At 38.9% G+C, this 17035-nt stretch overlaps 2 protein-coding genes across 6 annotated transcripts in view; one reads left to right on the top strand and one right to left on the bottom strand.

The window, feature by feature from the left end:
* Window positions 1–6464, bottom strand: part of gbf1 (golgi brefeldin A resistant guanine nucleotide exchange factor 1) — a 60082-nt gene extending 53618 nt beyond the window's left edge. For all 4 annotated transcript variants that reach the window (XM_008428960.3, XM_008428961.3, XM_008428962.3 and 1 more), the window contains exons 1-3: window positions 6174–6464; window positions 4138–4242; window positions 3963–4029 (exon numbers count right to left, since the gene is read on the bottom strand). In XM_008428960.3, coding sequence (XP_008427182.1) covers window positions 3963–4029; window positions 4138–4233 — 163 coding nt within the window. In that variant the 5' untranslated portion in view covers window positions 4234–4242; window positions 6174–6464. The remainder of the gene's footprint in view (window positions 1–3962; window positions 4030–4137; window positions 4243–6173) is intronic.
* Window positions 1–17035, top strand: part of pitx3 (paired-like homeodomain 3) — a 39782-nt gene that overhangs the window by 7321 nt on the left and 15426 nt on the right. Inside the window, exon 1 of one of the 2 annotated variants that reach the window (XM_008428964.3) lies at window positions 14605–15159. The exons of the other annotated variant lie outside the window; for it this stretch is intronic. Coding sequence (XP_008427186.1) covers window positions 14968–15159 — 192 coding nt within the window. The 5' untranslated portion in view covers window positions 14605–14967. Of the gene's footprint in view, window positions 1–14604; window positions 15160–17035 lie in introns of those variants that run through there. 2 annotated transcript variants of the gene reach the window in all.

Genomic DNA, 17035 nt, shown 5'->3' with positions numbered 1-17035 from the left:
CAGTGTTTGGGATTGATGTAAAGTCAACAACAACATGCTGTTCCAGGATGAGTGAATGCTGTAAGTCAATGATTCACTGCAACCTGCTGGGTTTCCTTAGTCAGAAAAGTTTTTTAGCCAACTTGGATGAACTGAACTTGACTCGGATAAATTGTATGCATGATTAAAAAAAAATTTTTTAAGTTCCTTGAGACGACACTGTTGTGAATCGGCAGTATATAAATAACTTGAAAAGACAAAACAGCTGTTTATCTAGTTCTACTTTGGAAAAAACTAGAAAAACCAGAATATAGCAAAACTCAGCTGAAGGTAATAAAATAATATTCTTCAATATTTGGAGTACAACAGAACACAACCCTCTGTTATGTGCCTCTGGTGAGGTGCTAGTGATTCAAGTCAATTAGAGGTGTGCTTGTAAATTTTGTTGGTTTCAGCTGAGAAAAAAAAAAAGAGAAAGAAGCTGTCAGTCAAAAACCCACTCTGGCTATGTGTCTAGGGGGCTGCAAAGTCCTCTAAATCTGTATCTCTATGAATAAAAATGAAGGGATTTAGGAGGAGACCGTTTCTTCTGCAGACTTGTCAAAATCTGACCTTCGCAGCAGCAGAGGGGGTTGACTAGAAAGGAGAAGGAAAGACTTGACGATTTGAACCGATAAGGCTCAGTGGCTACTGCATAAAGAGATGAAACTGGGGGGAAAGAGAAAAAAAATGAATTAATAAAAAGCAGCTCTACACAACATGTCGTTATCTGAACTATAGCAAAAGGAAGAAAATAAAGGGGCATATACAGAGGCCATTAGTCAGCTTTGGGAATGGCTCGTCGAATCACGTTACAGACATCCGTAATGAAAGTATTAGTAGTTACAAAAGAGGTCAAAGAAAAAGATATTATCCTTCTGGTGCTTCTGCCAAAGATGCTCAAATAGATCACATGATAAAATCAGTTTACAAAATATATTTCATGCCTTACTCTGTTTGTGGAAAAACATTTAAAAAATACTTTGCTGACTCAACAACAACAACATCCTCTACACATGGAATACTTAAATAGGGCAGTAGAAACTGAGCTTGGCAGAATCTCCAGAGCTAGAATCTGTATCACGATGCAGGTAATATGACCTTTTAATGGTATTAACAAGTCATGCCATTGCAGTAATACTAATAAATATTGTGGTAACAAAATTAGTGCAATAAAAATGACTGTCCTTATGTCCGTCTTTCTCATGTGTGCTTCCAACACTGACCATCAGCATCTTAAACACTGTGTGAACAGGTGTGGACTTCTGCTGCGGTGAGTCTCCATCCGATAGGCTGAATATTTTTATTGCAATGCAAAATGTGTACTCAGGACACAATCACTTTCTGCAGGATATTTTAATGATTCTAAGGTTTTGAACATGTGGGTAAAAAAATACATCTTGAACACCTCACGTTAGAGTGTATGTTTAGGTGGAAAGAGTGTGAAGTTCCTCTGCCTGCCAATGTGATTGAACAGCCGCCACTCTGTCCTCCAGGGTGTTGCTTGGTCCAATGCATTGAACAAAAACGAATGTACACCAGACACATCGTCAGTGCTTCTATGCGTTGGCCTCCTCGTGGCTACATCATTGTATCAAATTCTTCAAAGAGTTACTGTAGAAGGTGATGGCAGGAAGGATCTCCAGTTTCATGAAGAGGATGGTCAGGGTTGTCCATAATTTTCTTGATTTTATGAAAATCCTTTTTTGCATCATCATCGGCCCCAGAACAGAACTTCATTACCTGAGCTTTCTCAGGTCCCTGGCTCTGATGCTGCTGCCCCAACAGATGACAGCAGAAGAGATGACACAACAACAGACTCATAGAAGATCTGCAGCATCTTGCTACAAACCTTGAAGGATCTTAGCTTCCTCAATAAGTACATCCTGCCCTGTCCCTTCTTACAGACGGCTTCACTGTTGCATCTCCAGTCCAGTCTGTTGTCCAGATGAACACTGAGGTATTTATATTCCTCAACCACCTCCACTCCTTCTTCCATGATGGAAATAATGTTCAATCTTGTTTCTACCAAACTCAACAATCATCTCCTTTGTTTTCTTCACATCCAAGATGAGGTTACTGTTTCCACACCATAACACAAAGCGGTCCACCAGTTCTCAGATTCTTGTCCATCTCATTGTCATGTTGGAAAAAGTAGCAGATAGACACATCTACTGTATTAGCAAATAAAGCACTTCCTTTTTTTTTTTAACTGACTTTACCAGAACATCTTAATGCCATACTTCAGGGCATTCTCTATCCTGTTGTATTTATACAACAGCAGTTACTGGATACACTGCTGGCATAGAAAGCCTCAAACATTCTTGTTATGACAGATTTGGCTTAGGTTTTTTTTCTTTTTGCAAAACTGCAAGTTGATGCTGAACTGAAGCTGTGAATTGATAAATAAGAAAGAAAGTGGTTATTATGGTCTATTGAATGCCTATATCTGTATGTTCACTTCCCTTACTTCAACCATGGAAATAAACAAGCTAAAAAGCAAAAGTTTTAAAAACAAAAAATAAATTACAAGTATAAAATGATAAGGCCTGAACTTCATGGAATTGACTTTTTGGAAGGAAAGAAGGAAGAGCTGAAGCATGGTAACACATGGTGAACGACTGCCCCATTTTCAACTGTGCTGCCATTGTTAGAGAGATGAGAAAAGATCTTATATTTTCCAGGAGTTGAGGGAAACTTTTTTTCCTGCTTTGAGAAAGGAGGGACAACACTTCCTTTCCCAGAACAATTTATCTCCCTTCTTGACAAGACTCCCTGCTATATTTACCCAACTAAAATTGCAGATGATATACTTCCAGCTGCAACACTCTCCACCTCCATAGCACATGCTCCTGTCAATCAGAGATTTCAACAGAGCAGAAGTGCCAGTGAACCCCCTTAAAGATGTGGAGTATGTTATAGTGAGAATGGAACATGCAAAAATAACGGCAGAAGGGAAAAAAACAAACTTGCAACAACGTATTTCTTTTGCTGGTTGTTTTTTTTGTTGTTGTTGTTAAAGGGAACCAAGATCTTGGTTAAAACGAACAGAATGTGGACAGCTGGGCCATTTTTGTGCTTCAAAGCCACAGCAAAACATAGAACACCAAGAGTTTATAGCAAAATGTCTGCTTGTCTGCATGAGCTCCAGTTATCTAAGCTCCTTTTGTCTCCAATCAGCCCTAAAACCATCTAAAGGCTGAGAAAGGGTCTGAGATTAAAGAAGGCTTAAGATCCTCAAGCATCCATGACAAACTTTTTCTAAACGAAAGAAAATACTTGGCTTCGGTCCCGATTAAATAATGTAGTGGTATTTGGAACAACAAGAATGTTGGGGGTTTTTGTGATTTGAAAGAAAGAAAAAGTATGGGATAGAGAGAAGGGGAAAAAAAGAAGGAAAGGGTACAAGGAGGGTTAACATTGTGTGGTGAATTCCTCCTCAGCCAGCAGTGCCTGTCCATCTCAGAGAGCAACAGGCATTCCCTGGAGGAAGGCTAAAGCTGCAGGACCCTACATTTCCACCAAGCTCCATGTGTTACATCTTATTGCCCACATCTCTTACGCGCAGGGGCCACAGTATTGTGGGACCTGGCCGCAACTTTCATGGCCAAGACGTGCAGGGCCAGAACTAAGAGCCACAGCTTGGCTTTCTCGGACCACAGTGGATGTTTTCAAACGGCAATTCTTGACACACAAAGGAGCGCATCAGTAAATGAGATGAGATTTATCAGCTGACCTAAATTATCGGTGCATCCTCACAGATTCAAGTCAGTCTGGCTGGGAAATGCTGAAGCGTTACCATCACTTCCAGCCAGAAGAAACACGCAGGTGCAGTACAACAGAAGACATACCGAATGCTCCTAAAAGCATAGGTTGTATCTTTCAACCTGGCAAACCCAACTTCTCCACTGGCTTACACAGAGACTTCATGACACTGAGCTTACCTCTTATGTTGTTGAGTATTTCCTTGAGATGGCCGAAGCTGTTCAGTAATGGGTCTTGTTCTTCATCCTGACCAGAGAAACGCAATTAGAGGTTGTTGAGGTGCAGTTCTGTTCGAAACACTCGTTTCTTTGCAAACCCAACTTTAATATGGATGAATCAGTAATTAGAACGTACCAGTGAAGTATGGTTATTCCATCGAGAGTTTCTCTTAATAGCGCCAACAACTGTGGTTATTTCACCTTGGACAATGTAGATGTTTTTGTCCACCATGCTGCTTCTCTAGTAAGAGATGAATAACACAAGGCAATTCAGCTTAGAGCGTAAAAATGAAAACAAGGGCTGGAAAACAACTATTCTGAATTCACTTTGACAGTTATTAGACATTGTTCCCAATAATAATCTCCACATGATTTCTAGTACAGAGCATAGAAGTTTGTTCACAAAGTAAATGCCTTTGGAGCATTTAAGGGTTTTTGTAACACCAGTTTTTAGTTAAAATTCATTTTGTTAGTGTACATATTAATGCAATTTTTCACAAAGTCATCAGGGTTTCCCTACGCATTGCTTATTTATTCAAGTTTTTTTTATGTTTGCTTTTTTAAGACTTTATAGTTGGCGTTTAGGTATTAATCTTCCAATTAACACATTTTCATCAAGTGATATTTTCAAGTTTCCTGTCATTTAAACATTTTTAAACTCAAAAACACGACAGGCCGCTGGATGAATGACTGCCCTAGCACCCAACTGCCAGGCTTGGCAAGTTTTCCGAGGGAAACCTTGTAGAACTATTTAAACAATCCTTTATTGTTTAAATGTAGGACTACTTAATCAAAACATTAATTAGCAGGAAGCCATCTACTGTTCTGACCAAGGTACAGTTTCTATGGATTGTCTTAGTTTATTCCTCAATCTGTTTAGGATGAAATGCATAGATCTGAAGCGAAGTGTGCAGCATATTTGGAGTAGTATTTTTGGAAAGTATGTAAATATGGATGTGTGAACAACACAGAAAAGGTTTGGATCACAAGTGATATTGTAATTTGTCACAAGAGGAAGAAAGAAAATTAGAGATAATGCAGATTGAGTCAAGTTTAGTATTCAAGTCTCAATGACAGGAAACTTGAAAATATCACTTCAAGTGATGAAATATCAGTGATGAAATATTAGTGATGAAATAGTGATGAAATATCACTTGACGAAAGTGATATTTCTTTCACTTTGATCAAGTGAAAGTGTATTAGCATCAAGTGTATTAGCCTACCTTCAGTAGGCTAATAATCTACTGGGGGAAACCTTGGCTCTACATACGGCCTTTATTTGTAACATTTGATCCCTGCCCAACATAAATTGAAATGAATCTTAATTACATCTAAGGGATTTTTTTTTCCTTCAGTAAGTTCACGTTATTTTTAGATACACTATCGAAATATAAATATGCTTGATTAAAATAAACTTTTAGTAGTAAAAGTTTCAATATCGGCTTTCTCCTCTTCAATTCCTGCACCAATTCTAGATATTTTATAGTTTTCCCCGCAAAATGCCTGAGACTTATTTCTATGCCCAATTCTTCCATAAACTGATCTGCTATATCTTTTGAACATGAGACATTAAGTTATAATGAAACAATGTCTCATATCTTTTTTGATTCAATCGTCTTTTTAAGCAGTGACAGGAACAGATTTCCTTCTAATGTGTTGGGTGACCAGTCTGTTTTGCTTTTATGTAATGATTTATGACTGGCTGAAAAAAAAACAGTCAGGCAAACGAATTCAACAACACAGTGGGTATGGAATAGTAATCCACAAAGCACTGGATGATATTACAACGAGGTAAATTAAACAACATTAACCAAACAGTTCAGTTTTTGAACAGCTAATATTCAGATACGTTTATGTCATTGTAAAACCGTGCTAACTGTTAGATTATCAGATCAAATGTATTTGTGGCATATTCTGATATTACAATAGAAACACGCAAATATATATTTGAGCTACTACCAACAGGCTAAAGGGCGTTATGTGTTAACCAGTTGACAAATAATTAACAGTTGATGTGGCAGCTAGCACCTAGCTTCATTAGCTTGTGCTAGTCATGACTGCCTGACAGCAGGCTCCAAATACGTTTCTCTGTCCCGGTTATTTTTTAAGTGAACCTCGGTTGGACGCACACATATTTGCCCTGCTTAATGTCAGAACATTAAAGACAATTACCTTCCTCCGTGAGGCTGTTGATTCAAATAAGGAGTCCTGGCGGAGCTGGTGCTGCCTTTTTTCGGCAAGCTAAGCGGGCTAGACGGACAACAGTGAATCAAGGAGACCAAAGTTCAGTTCACTGTCAGAAACAGACAAACCACAATACTCAGACATTCCACCGTGTGATGGCGTGATCTCTCTCATTAGTGCACAATCAATAACTCCCTCAGAAACAGTCCATGGATGTACAGCTGAAAGCACTTCCTGTAGCTGTTAGCCCGGCTTTGGTAAACACACTGACGTGGAAATGCTGTGCGTCGCTAACCTAACATGACGTTTGATTGACATTTAAACAAATCATAACATATGTTTTTGAGATGCAATAATTTTGGCCCCAATTCAGTAATTAGAATGCAGTTATACTTATGATATTCTGTAATGAACCGAATATGTGTAGCTATTTTACTTTATTTTATTTTACTTTACTTTTTGTAAATCATTGCAATATGACAAGGGCGGGACAAGATAATAAGTACGGGAGCACGTTAGGTTGCACCTACCTTATGACGAAAGCCCGGCCTGCATCTTCGCTCTGGATGCAGGCAGAACATAATCCCGTTTTAAATCTGTGGAATCTCATTTATGTCATTTATTTAGCGGTCAGATTTCAATGCTTAGCATAAATATAATCAGGTGTATCATGGTTTCATTTCGGTTGTTTCTGTCTAGTATGATTAGAGTGTTTGCTTTGCCTTTAGTCCTGCAAGATTTCTTTCTTGGGATGCCACCCATTTTTTCCTCTTTGAATACATAAATCATCAGGAAGATTTTTGGCCTTCACCTTCTTTATCAGACTTTAGGGAGGGGGGGGGAACTGACACCACTTTAAAAGTCTTATGTGGATAGGGTAAGGTCTGGTGGCAATTTCTTGGCCAAATCAAAGGAGGGGCAATTTTTTTTCCAGAATGTGATTTTTCATTTATTTAAATACTTCAGTGAACTAGTCTCTTGTATTCTTCCACAATAAGGACTGCGGATGAGAATTAGCTTTTGTTACAATCTGGCACAGCGCATCAAATGCTGACATTTTCGTTGTCCCTTTTTACATAAAATTCGTTATCAGAAGAATTTTGTTTTGACGGAATGTGTGCTGTCCATGTAAATGACCCGTAAATCTTATGCAGTTCAGCAGTTTATTGAGAAAAAAATTACACATTGTTCTTCATAGTTGAAAGAAATTCAGATTCACAACATTCATCAAGAGCAGAGCTGCTAAATGTACAACATTTGAAAATCACAAAAACTGTCAAAAAAATATGTTCTTACCAAACAACTTATAATAAAGGCCACCAGTGGATCCACAGCATTTTTTTAGCTCTTCACAGTGTTAAAATAGCTAAAGTCCATGAATACTTGGATTCCATGAATACCATGAATACATGGATGTCTTCGAAAAATGTTTATAACCTCTCATTTTAATATTTCAAACACCAAACAATCCTTGATATGCACTCCTACATACAGTGGAAACCGTCTAAGCATTACGGCAGGCGTTAGCATCTACGGTCTCACTTGTTTCTGCTCTCGAGGTACAGCCAAGCTTCTGTTAGCCCAATGGTAATAAATACGCTGATAAATACACAATCTGATTATTTTGTGAAATATCCCAAAATAGCAACAGATAAGAGGGAAAAGCTGAAGCTACATTCACCTGATATCTTGACAAAGTTCTTTTTGAGTATATTGAGCATCACAGTGATCAGTACAATTAGTTAAGCTAGCAGTGTAAAAATTAGTTTTAGACACTTTGTAGTTTTATTTTAATAGGGCAATATTATGTGTTTCCCATCCAGATAGTGCCATTTTTGTAGGACAATTAAGTAACTATTCACATTCAGTTGATATAAAAATGCTATATTAACTATGACTGAAAATAAATTTGATTTCTTAATTTGAAGCCTTGAAATTGGGCCTCTGGCTCTTTAACGAACTCCCGCTGTTTCTGACGCTCTACTTTCAAGAAAGCATCACAACATCACTCCTTTATTCACCCTTTAGCAATGTTTTTGACCAGTTTTGCACTCAGGAGTAGTTCATACCATGAGGTCAGCAGATGCAAAGTTTCGCCAGGGGTTTGCTAATTGCTGCAAGCTAGTCTGAAGGAGCTGAGTCGGGGAGTCAGAGGGAAGGCGTGCTTTGTGAGGCAGACGCTTGGTAGCTTGAAAACTGCAGCCCTGAGGACGATCTTCGACCTTGAATGTGGCGCTCTGTTCCACCAGAAGATTTGTACAGTTGAATGGTTGCCATGGGAGATTAAAGAATTTCTCAAACCTGCATGAAAAAAATCAAAGCAACAACATGTATGTTTTTGATGAAGGAGTAACAACGATGTAAAGCTCAGAAAAGTAAATTTTGCATAATCTAAAGTCCTAAATAACCTTTGTCTGTTAAAATTTTAAGTCTTTGTAGCATTTCATATCTGCATACAGTAATCATGTCATAGGTGTAATCTTGTTGCCATAATTAATTTACATATGTTCTACTTAGAGCAAAGTTTTATCAAATTATATTAAAAAGTATATACTTTCACAATTTTCTTTGCAAAAACACGGTCAAACGTGTCGGCTGAATAATTCAGAATAAACACGACGGAAACAACAGTAAGACGAATACAACAATCAGTTGTTACACTAAAACATCAATGGAACACAGGGCTTCTCATGGATGGGTTCCATTTTAATCCTGTAGTTGATTTTAGGGGGCGTTTACACGACAACGATCCAACAAAAACGGCACTTTTGTTCCGTTTTTGTTGGATCGTTTACACGATAACGTTCTGATTACGATCTGTGTTTACACAGTAACGGTGCACATCGAAAACGTGTAATGCTCTTGCTGCGCCTAGTTGGTGCTAGGTTCTTTGAAACTTTGAAAGTGCGCATGTGTTTAAAAAAAAGTTGTACTTGAAGGCATGTGGATTTCCGTGAGAGAACAGGCATTGTGTGCGTCTGATTAGGGCACATGCAGTTGGAAAAAGTGGGATAACTTTGCCGAAAAACCTTGTTTGAGCTTTCACGGTGTCTGTAGCGGCCCGGACTGGAAGCTGTTTATTGTTTTTACCTTGGAATGGCCAACAGTCTGTTATTCCTATATCAATTTGATAAAATAGGAGTTCCCGCACGTCCCATATCCGTGTCCTCTGTTACCTTTTTCAGCAGTTAAAACAGTTTTATCCGTCGCTAACAAGTCGTAACCTGTTTTTCCGAGCCGCCTTCAAACGCAACATGAACGCTGAGACGCTTGCGCTGGGTTTACACCTGTGAGGCAGCGAGGGAGACCTGCTGCTGCTGCGCAGGTGTGTGTGTGTGTGTGTGTGTGTTAGAATCATGGCAGCAAACCAGCAAAACGTAAATAACTTGGCACAGTTTTGCCCCCGAACTAACCGACTGAGTTGAGTAAAGCTGTTGGATGCAGGGGATGATAGCTAAAAGATGACTAGCTAATATCAATACAGCATGTTAAGCTTGTTAACAAGTAGCCTGTAGGCTGCTGGTGTTGTTGTCTATGTTCAGCTACGTAGACTCATTTTGCCCCCCAAAATAAGTCGATGCCCCCCCTGTTAAACTCGTCTGGAGCCGGGCTGGTCCTGGTCCGTAGTTCTCTAGATAAGAGCGCTGAACAAGCAGCCGTGTATTTTGCCACCTGGGCGGTGCGGAGCGGTGAAGAGACGCTGAGGGAACCGAATCTGATGGGGAAACAGTAACACCAGCATTGTGAGTAGTTTCTTCTTCTTCTGTGGATTGTAGGAAGCAGCTATGTTTTGCGTCATACTATGCATGAGCTGGTCTGGAACCCGTTTTCAATCTGTGCCGTTGTTAGAGAAAACATTCGGTGGTTTCGTGTAAATGCACACTACAAACGCAACAAAACTCTTCCGTTTTCCCCCGAAATCGTTGTCGTGTAAACGGGGCCTTAGACTGTTTGTCTTTGGTTGTCTTGTATTATCCATCTTTCCAGGAAATCTTCAGACTTCAAATTGTTCATTGTCAAAGGTGAGGCTAATTGAATGTTGATCTAGCAAGCATAGATCAGATCTTTAAGAAAACTGCTATGGCAAAACTTTTACAATTTCCATTTGGAAATGATGTTCTCTGGATCAGTCATATTTTTCCTCTTTGGATCATCAAGGGTTGTTCTTTAGTTGGATTCTGAAAAAACATCATGTTCTTATGAGTATAATTTCAAAAGAAAAGGGTTTGAAATGGTCACCCTTTGAATCCCCTCAAAATCTTTGGATGAAAGAACAATGATCAGTTTCTTAAGAAAAAAAACAACAATCCTTTGACTGATTTTGACCCTCTTTTGGTGTCAGGACTAAAAGGTACATTGTCCATGACTGGATAGATTAGTTCAGGAATCATATTTTATCTGACTGATGAAAAGTCCTAATACAAAATGTTGCTTTGGAAAATGTCATCCATGTTGTCATTGCTTAACCTCTCATTGACTTGATTTGTTGATTCAACTCAAGTCATGGATAACCATCCCTCTTGTTATGATGGCCTTTCTTTAGAGCGTGAAATGACAAAAAGAAATTATCGCATAAAGACATATATATGAGGTGTACCTTAAATCCCATTTCCAGATTAACCATAGGATAGATAATTCCACATCCAATAAAGTTGTTCCATAGAGCTGATAGATTAAGACTTGGCAAACAGTAGATATTAAACAGGAAGGCGTATGTCTCATGTTCTGTAGATGGTCTTTTTGATTTTCAGATCCTTTTCATCTACTGTAAATCTTACTTACTATACTAATTTTATCTTCCCAATATACATTGTAAATAAGAAATTGTTCTTAATGTTTGCCTGATTAAATAAAAGTTTAACTAACCATACACAAAGCTTGTTTATAATGAGGTAGATCTTGCAAAGATGTGCATATTTTTCAGCTAACGATGACCTTCTGTGCAAAAACATCATTTTACCTCTTCCCTTTGGACATTTTTGCTAAGGAAATTAGATAAATATCGGCCTCTTTGTGACCAGATAAAGTTAGAAATATATACACCAGATTTATTATGATATATCAGTATTTTGTTTGGAAGATATGGTGTTCCTCGACATCACAAAGTCTGTCATTTCAATTTACAAGTCTACAACTGATTTGATGCAAAACCATGTGTCCATCTAACACAATTATTTGTAAGTTGTTTTGTATAATTTCACAAAACAAGTTGTTACGGCCCTTGGCCTCTTGAGGCTGTGCAGGCTCCTTTTGTTATGCAGATTCAGCTGTGGGAGCACACCTTCCTGATTGGCTGGTCTGAAGGCTGTCGGAGAACAGTTCCACTATTGGACCAGCAGAGGATTTTCAAATCAATCAGATGTTGATGAGGCCCACCTGCACCCTATAAAGGGCTCCTGAATCCTTCCTCTAGAGGGGCAGCTAGTTTGAAGAGGTTTTGTAAAGCTGTCCCCCTTGTTTGGTGTTAGCAATTGCTTTAGGCAGTTTGTTTTAACTATTTTGTACAACTGCTGTGGCGATTTTTTAACTGTTTTGTTTCTGCTTGTTCTGCTAAGTAGTTTGACTGCTTTAGTTTCACTTCACAAGCTAGAAGCTCGTGTTTGGGAGGCTCTGTGCTCCCCTTAACATTCCCTTTGGGTGTTCCCTGTTTTCCCATTTTTGGGTTATTTTGAGTTTACTTTGAAGTGACTTGTTTGGACCCTTTTGTAACTTTAATTTGCACTTAATATTCTTTAGTTTGTTAACCCCTTTTGTTTTGCATTAGTTGGGTTAAATTGTATTGTTTTGGAAAACTTTCTTGTAATAAATCATTTTACACACCATTTGTTCCTCTGGACACATTTTATGTTATCACCCCTGGACCCCTAGACCTTGGGGGCGTAACACAAGTCATATATGATTTGGTCATTTTATTTCTAAGTTATTACAGGCATCAGTATTTTACATTAAAAAAATATTTCTTCATGAATAAAAAGGTGATGATAATATATTACCTTTTCAATAGTCTCAAATGACTCATGTTAAAGTGCATTTTTTAATTAGTTAGCTTAAAGGAGGCCTTTATGACTTCTCAACACATTAAAGCAAACATAACAGATGCTGAGCTTTATTCCATTCAAGCAAGAATGAACTTTTAAGTTCATTTTTACGTACAATAACACAGAATTCACTCTCTTTTGGTGTCATAAACAAAACATTTTAACAAGTTTAAATGCATTTCAACAATCTTGCATTGTCTTAAAGAGGACAAGTTAGATTTGCGTTTTTGTCTTGCCTTGTTGTAATCGGATCATTTATCATTGAATCACTTAATCGATGTGGATTGCTACACCCCTTGTAACTATGCCCATCCAAAACACATTCATTTTAAGTCAATAAAATAATTGTCTTCAGTAGAAAGAGGACGGTGCTGGTAGAAAGCATCTCAATGAAGAGGAGGTTTTTATCTCTGACAGAACAATCTTCATATTCCTTAATATATAAAAAAAAAACTTAAGAAAAAAATTGAAAAATTTGAACTGAGCTGACCAACTGAATGAGATGTTTCTTTCTCAGTACTACATTTAAACACGGCATCTAACTAAACTGATTATCACTTTAATGTTGATGTAGATTGGTTGGACCTATCTCTCGCCAGAGGAACATCTACATAGAGTACAATCAAGTTACAATCAAGTATATACTGTGATGCCTCCAGCAATTTCATCACTCACTGCCCAGCATGGCTAAAAGAGAAGGTCCTACTTACCCAGAAAACACCCAACTCAACCCAGGACCTGTCAAAACCAGACTGACAATACGTTAATATGTCATGCTTATTGATGAATGCATCACCGCCTTGGGTGATGTTTTTTTAAAAATTATTTTAGATAACTGGCAAAGTAAAGATACTAGCCTGTAAATACAAAAAAATATGTTGGTCCACATATTGGAGTACGTTTGGCTACAATTTTCATTGGATGATCCTGTTGTGGTTGTGATCCTGTATGTTGGGGTTCAACCCAGTGAACAAGAGGATCTTCAGCCACATGTCTTGGACATGCGGATGAACAGAGGTGCGGCACTGTCCACTGGAGCTATGGCCGCACGGTTGTCAGTGCCTGTTGCTGCAGCAATCCTGAAACCCGCTGGTGGACACCTTTGGTGAGGTATGCTGTAAGGCTGAAGAAGGAGTCTTATCAGGCCTTTTTGACCTGTGGGAGTTCAGAAGCAGACCAACTGGGACATGCGGCTCGAATGGTTGCTGAGGCTAAAACTCGGGAGTTCGGAGAGGCCATGGAGAAAGACTTCTATGTTCCTACCCTCATCTACTCGATCCATCTATCTTCGGTCATGACTGAAAGAATGAGGTCATGAATACAAGCAGCCAAAATGAGTTTTCTCTGTAGCGTGTCTGGGCACTTGCTGCTCTCTCACGTCCAGAGGAGCCATCTCAACTGGCTCCATCTCACCTGGAGGCCCATGCCAAGCCCAAGATGGTGGCTTGGGCATCTGGTTAGGATGCCTCCTGGACGCCTCCCTGGGAAGGTGTTCTGGGCACGTCCAACCGGGTGGATTCCCAAAGAAAGACACACTGGAGGGACGATGTTTCTCGGTTGTCCTAAGAATGCCCAGTCACTTGGGCCAGCTCGTTCCTGGAGGAGCTGGCCCAAGTGGCTGGGAAGAGGGAAGTCTGGGATGGATGGATGGATGGATGGATGGATGGATGGATGGATGGATGGATGGATGGATGGATGGATGGATGGATGGATGGATGGATGGATGGATGGATGGCATCTATCACTTTCTTGACTAATGCCATACTTTTTCGAATGTATAAATTGAAAAGTAAAATTGTTCTGCATTTTTAAATACATGATGAGTGGGCTGTGACACTGTTTAGCTAATGGTGTTTATGTTTAGCTAATGGTGTTAATGTTGTGCTTCAAAATTAGCTGAGGAAACATGCAACACATTTTGTTTAATAAGCTACATTTTCAAATGGCATTAGTCATGTGATTCTAACTGTAACTGTGTAAGTATCAAGCAAAATTTACCTATGATTAAGAAAAAAAAAACTTCCAACCAATCAGGTTTTTTTTTCTCACTAAAATTGGAACTCACCATCAATGGGGCCCATGTTGGGTTGGGGAGGGAATGTCTGGCACACTGAGGGATACAATTTTAAATTGTTGCTGCTTTGTACCCGCGAAATTTAAGCACTAACGGGAATGTGAATGTATTTATTTATCTCTGGAAACCAAATGATCTTCAAATTAGCAATACAATCCATCAGTTTTCTCTGTTTTAGTAGTTCATGATGAAATTTGAGTAAATTCTGCTAATTTTATTGTTGTTTTGACCATGTGTAAATATGTAACATTTATTAATTAATTCTCAACTACACATGCTATGGTCAATGGAGCGGTTCGCAGCCGAGTATGAAGCGGCCTAGCTAGGTGCATTTATTGTGGTTGTTTTTTGTTGTTGTTTTTTTTTTAGATTTTATTTATGGCCCCAGTTTAACCAACCATCTATGAATAAATGGAAGGGTTGGTAGAAGAAGAGAAGGGGGGAGACGCTTGTGGACAGGTAATGGGAGAAGAACTGTGGAGGCGGTGTTAGTCTGGACCTCACGAGCTCGAAGAGAGACAAAGACAAGGAAGAGGGAGAGAGAAAGACAGGCTGTCCCTTCTTCAGTAGGACCTGTACGCCACACACAATATTTAACATGAAGTGAACCCCCGCCCACCTCCGTCCCTCTGCTCTGAGAGGGGATCGAGCCTCAGTCCTGCGCAGCTTCATGTTGATCAGCACTGAGGGAACAACGAGAAGAGGAACGCCGCTGGCTGTCAGGCTCTTTTCCCTGACATTTTGCCGCACCTGGGAACTTTTTGTTCATGTCACCACTGAAGCCGAGGCCAGGAAACCCAGCAGCACACAGCAAAGTTCTTTGCCCTTTCCTCGGATTCATTTAGCCAGACCGGCAGTTCACGTAAGTGCACGAGCGCACTTTCCCTCCTTTTTTTTTTTTTTTTTTTACATGTCTGTCACTTTTTTTTTTTTACTTGTCTGTCACTTTGTTCATCAGCATGTGTTTGTGTTTACGTGTCTGAGCTGACACAACTACTTTCGCTCAACTGAACGGTCAGTTCGTTTAGTCTGCATCAGGCTGCGTGTGTGTTCGCCAAGTCATTTCTCGTTTTCACTGTTGGCAAAAAAAAAAAGGGGAAAAAAAGTCAACAGCTGCTTTCGTGTCCGTTGGAAATAAATATTGCAGTCAGAATGTTTTGTTTTTTTTAACTAGTTGTGCCCCTTGCAAAACTGTTGTGATTTGCGCAGAAAGACAAATATTTTGGATGGTCAAAAAATATTTTGATATGAGTACGACGTTGTCATTTAGGCTGCCGTTGTTTGTGGTGACAACACACGCACACACCACACACACACACACACACACACACACACACACACACACACACACACACACACACACGCACACACGCACACACACACACACCTTAAGTCTTACCTTTATTATATGCTATGCTACAAATTGACGCGGCACAAAATATAAGATAATTTTAACAGTAATAATAACTACATTATTATTATTGTTTCTAATAATGATAATAATAATAATAATAATAATAATAATAATAATAATAATAATAATACCAACAATAACAATTGCGATATGCAAAATCTCGCAGTCTGACGTCAGATAAACATTTTTCTCTACTCTTATCCTTAATAAATAGCTCTGCGTTTTTTGTAAATGGATGTGAAAAGCGCAGTTTGCATTGAACCTAAAGTTTCATAACAACCTTACTAATTTATTTATTTAGATATTTAGTTAGCAGTTGTTTGATTAATTTAATATGAGTTAAAAAAATTGGTAATAAAACCCGTCAAGTTATTTTAACAATTTGCATGGTTCTGGATACCTTCAGTTTATAGACTCTTTAGGCCCAATTGCAAATCCGGACGTATGAAACTGAGATTTGTTTAATCCATGTCAGCGTTTGGCCTGAGGGGATGGATGTAAATATCCCCTTACTGGTTATCAGCCGGTCGTGTGCGTGAAGGCCGACCGGGATGCTGCAGTTGACAGCACAATATGACATAAACCCAGGTATGCTACTATTATTAGTCGGCTTGAAATCTCATTTCCAAAAATACTAATTGTACACTGACTGTAGAAACATTGTTGCTATAAATAAACGCATGAATTCCAAATTGAGTTGCGTTAAACTCAGTTAGGTTGAACATGAATTTCTCCTGTCTTCTGTGGCCCCTGAGATCTTTTTTTTAAATGTCGCTTAATTTAATAGAAACTACTCTGAATTAAATCGATTTTTAAAAATATAGGTTACTTCACAAAATGAGCCCAAATGATGAAATGAGAAATCATCACAGCCTTATTGTGTGTGTGCTACTCTGGAGAAAAAAAAATGCTCTTAATGAGTTGAGGCTGAATTATTCAAGTTTTTACACTTACAAAAAGAACAACATAAGTGTTTTTTTTAATTATTATTCGATAAATCGTTTTAAATTCTAGATGTGAATGAGCTCCATGTTAATCACTGCAGAGGGCTCCTATTACCCGGAACAGACAATTATTTCCTGGTGATTGTGCCGCAGGACTGCCTCGGCCTCTCAGTCCCTCAGTCATATGCAAATAGATGTTATACCAGGGTGGAAATTAACATCTACAAACATTGGTCTGGAATTCCATCTGCTGCCTCTTGGAGGAGACCCTTAATAAGTTCTCAGACAGCAAAGTGACACACATCTTAATCAACTCCTAATCCCGGGAATTAATTCTCGACGCGTTTATGAATAATTCCCAGAGTAATGCGTGCGGGGCC

Source organism: Poecilia reticulata, chromosome 15 (genome assembly GCF_904066995.2).
Source record: "Poecilia reticulata chromosome 15, P_reticulata-male-v2, whole genome shotgun sequence".
NCBI lineage: Eukaryota > Metazoa > Chordata > Actinopteri > Cyprinodontiformes > Poeciliidae > Poecilia > Poecilia reticulata.
Note: the sequence above shows the minus strand (reverse complement) of the source record. Positions and strands in the feature narration are given on the sequence as shown.